The sequence below is a fragment of the Crocodylus porosus genome, unplaced genomic scaffold (genome assembly GCF_001723895.1).
Source record: "Crocodylus porosus isolate Cpor-Errol unplaced genomic scaffold, CroPor_comp1, whole genome shotgun sequence".
NCBI classification, from domain to species: Eukaryota; Metazoa; Chordata; order Crocodylia; family Crocodylidae; genus Crocodylus; species Crocodylus porosus.
The window spans coordinates 18,661,405-18,665,008 of NW_017728926.1; the positions used below are offsets into that span (position 1 = coordinate 18,661,405).

The 3,604-nt window shown below is 41.5% G+C and overlaps 1 protein-coding gene across 2 annotated transcripts in view; it reads left to right on the forward strand.

Annotated features, from left to right (window-relative positions):
- The window catches only part of LOC109314468 (centromere protein S-like), a 7,387-nt gene extending 5,287 nt beyond the window's left edge, over positions 1 to 2,100 (forward strand). For both annotated transcript variants that reach the window (XM_019541669.1, XM_019541671.1), the window contains exons 4-5: positions 58 to 124; positions 1,405 to 2,100. In XM_019541669.1, the coding sequence (XP_019397214.1) occupies positions 58 to 124; positions 1,405 to 1,563 (226 nt within the window). In that variant the 3' untranslated portion in view covers positions 1,564 to 2,100. The remainder of the gene's footprint in view (positions 1 to 57; positions 125 to 1,404) is intronic.
- The last annotated feature ends 1,504 nt before the right edge of the window (positions 2,101 to 3,604 follow it).

A 3,604-nucleotide genomic window follows, 5' to 3' on the forward strand; every position in this document is an offset into this window, starting at 1 on the left:
TGACGGATCTGAGCAAATACCTTGCTAACATTTCTCCCCTTTTTTGAATTAATGCAGGCATGCAAAACGAAGCACAATTAATTTAGATGATGTCAAGCTGTTGGCCAGGAGGAGCCGTTCTTTGGTGAGTTTAAGCCCCTTCTCTTCTCACATTTTTCCTCATAAATCACAGGATTATTCCTTAGAAGATTTGTATAAAACCTATGGGTGGTGGAGCTGCCAGTGCTTGCTGTTCAAGTGATTTTTTTTTTTTTTGGGTTATGAACGGTGGGTAGCAAATCTCCCAGGCAACATCTTTGGGAGTCTATTTGCGATCTTTTATTCTGCTCTAGTTCTTGACATTTGTTCTTCATATTAGTGTTTCAGATTTAGCCATAGCTCAAGCAGCAATGTCCTGGCTAAAGAGAAACTGCTGAGGCTCCAGCTACAGAATGCAGTGTCTAATGAGCTTGTTACAGCACCTTCAGTCTTAGAAGGAGATTCATTTGTTCTCCTGCTGCCACATTTCTTTATTTCAGCCTCAGGTCAGGAATACTTTGCATACTGATCAAAGCTGCTCTGTGTCATTCTGTATCAGGAAAGTGGTGCTTATTCTACTGCTAGAAGTAACAAGGAATAGTCAGTAAATATTCTCTCACATGCTGATTTGTTTCTGGTCCAGCATCCATTCCACTTCAGTCAACTGTTAGACCATTTATATATCCTAGAAAACACCTAAGTTACTTTAGGAAAAGAGCATAAAATCTCCACAGTAGAATGAGTTATGGTTTTCATTTAGTAAGTTCTGGGAAGTTGACAATGTAAACAGGCAGATGCCTACCGTCTAAACAGATGCTTCTGTTTAAAAATAGTACTTTGGAGCAAGTTCAGACATGTCTGTGAAAGGCTAAAATTAGCAGCTGAGGCAGTCTTATCTGAGTAATTTTTTTTCTCCCATCTGTGATCTGGGACACATGACAGCCCCTTTCAGAAGAGTTGATGAGGGCTGGAGCTGAATTTGGGTTTTTTGTTTTGGTTTTGGTCTTTGCTACCACCTGCTGTATAGCTTTCTTTGGTCTGGGTTTTCTGAGAGAGAAAACAGGACTCTTGTACCCAGTTCATACTGGGCTCACAACTGTGATAGCAACAACTGTGCCTCAACTTAGTTATTACCAACTGTGTTCTTGTGGGACTGGGTACAACATACAGGTGAAGGCCCCAGTCATGTGCTGGCATTTCAGATGTGGGTTATTCCTATTGCTATGCAGTTAAGAATGAATGATTTGGCCAAAAAATAAACCAGCTGATGACAGGCAGGAGTAGAGGTGGGGGTACAGATATCTTATTTGAATAAATTATTCAGGTTTTTTGAGGTGCATAAACTAGCTGAGTCCCTGATAGATAACTGGCTCATTTTTCTCTTAGGAAAAGTATATAACCCAGAAGGCAGAAGAGCTGGTATTGAATAATCTGGAACAAAAGGAGAGGAAGAAAAAGAAGTCTGGTACAACAAAGGGAAAGAGAACCTCAGAGGAGCAGATGGAGCCCATTGGAGCTGAGAGTGAGGATTCCAACATGGCATGATCTTTCAAATCACTTCTGCCAGCTTTCTGCTTTGCGACTTGGATCAGGGAAGGTCCCTTACTGTACCCTAAGGGAACAAAGGCAGCCTCTCTGCATGGAAAACTCCATTGGGAGTTGCCCTTGCAAAGCAGCTACAGCAATGGGACCTTTCATCTTTTACATGAACCTGGTAATTGTTTAAGTTCCATTTTCAAAAACAGGCTTCAATGCCAAGAGTTGTCGTTTAGCCATCACCAAAATACGGCTTGCAAAGGGAAGCAAACAAGGACTATTTTAATAGTTTTCCAAAAGAGAATCAGTCATGAGGGCTAGAAACTCCACAGCTAGGTATCCTCTGCCTAGCCAGCAAACAGAACTAAGAGTATGAGATGCTCTTCTAGGCAACTCTCCATGCTGTTGTTTGGCTTTTCCAAGTTACGAGTAAGATTTGTTCATTTCCTGTTTGTTTTTGTTGCTGCTGTGCTTAAGTGTATTGAAAATATTTTTCAGACATCATTCATACTTGTTCTGGGCTATTAAAGTAGACTTTCCTGCATCGTTATTTTCCATGTGAAATTGCTTGAGTGCAATGCTCACTAAAGAGTTAGGATGGAGTTAGCTGCATCTTCTTGCAGTAGATGAAAAAGATGATGATGACAGCCTGTTCTAAAACTGGTTCATCCTTTCTGCTGCTGTATGGACTTTTGGCTACGAACCTGATTAGTAGCCAGGTGGGTTCTCTTCAAAAGGGGACTATATCTTTCCCTTATTGGAATAGATGGGATCTGTATCTAGGGTCATGTCTATGCAATTATTTTGATGATACTATATGTGTGTGCGATTGTCCTCTTTAGCAGCCTTTTTCCTTCTTTTTTTGAATTTGTATATCTTATGTCAGTGATCCTGGGCTCTTGCCATAAAGTGCTGTGCCCTACTGACTTCTCAACTTAGTGACCCTGTATCTATTTAAATGTAGAGAAGCTCCTGTGTAACAGAAAGTAAAAGGAAACCTTAAGTTTTTATGACTGGACAGACCAATCAAGTACCATCCCCAACTAACAGACACTTTTGTTTCCCTGCCCTGTCTGCAGGAGGATATATGATCAATAGATTGTCTTGGGTGAGGGATATTGCGCTGTTCTTGGAGGAATGGGATAGAAATAACGTTCATGGTAGAATTGCTGTGGGGGGCTCATTGGTGTGACCAAAATATGGCAAAAGTGTTGCGTTTTCCCCAGTTTTTTTTCCCCCCCCTCAAGTCCTCCAACCTTGAGAGAGCTGGTTGAATCCCTGCCCACAGAGCCTCCTTCCTATCTGAGCTTCTCAGCAGTATTCCCAAATCAACCAGCAGAGACGTATTCTCTAACTCTGTATGACACCTTCAATATGTTGTTGCCTTCAGAGGAGTGGGAAATAAAGGGTACATTTATAAATTAAATTGGCATCTCTTACAGGGAGTGCAGAGCACAGTCTCCTATATCAGCCAGCTGTTTCATTCGTATTTGGAGCTCTGAAACTGGTGACTGGCTGAGAGAATTGTGACCCTCCAAGTGTCATCTCCTTTAGAATGTGTTGTTGGCATAAATCCGCCTGTTGGATACTTCCACTGCTCCTTTGGGTTTTTTCACCCTTTTATTTTCTCTCATCAAATTGTGGGTATTGCTATTCTGGGAAAGAAACTGTAAGATCAATTCCATAGAACTGTCTAATTCTGGAACTGATCTGTCCACTGGTGCTCTGTGCTCCATGGACTATCTGGGGCTGTATCAGTGTGATCCCACATGAGCCGCAGAAGGCACTGAGTGGTATATATAGCCTGGGGACCCTGAGGAGTCCTTTTCATATGCAAATATATCTAAATTATGCTTGTTTAATATTTTGTACTTCAAAGAGACTTACAGATTTTAACAAAGTAGCTGTTGCCCCCTATCTGGACGTTCGTAGACTTTGTCCAGCCATTGGCAATGGGAGGGTTCAACCTGCCATGAAGCAGCACTGTACTTACTTTCTTTTAATATGAACTTTCTTGGAGTAAGGCAGCGTAAAAGTGTTTGATTCTTCC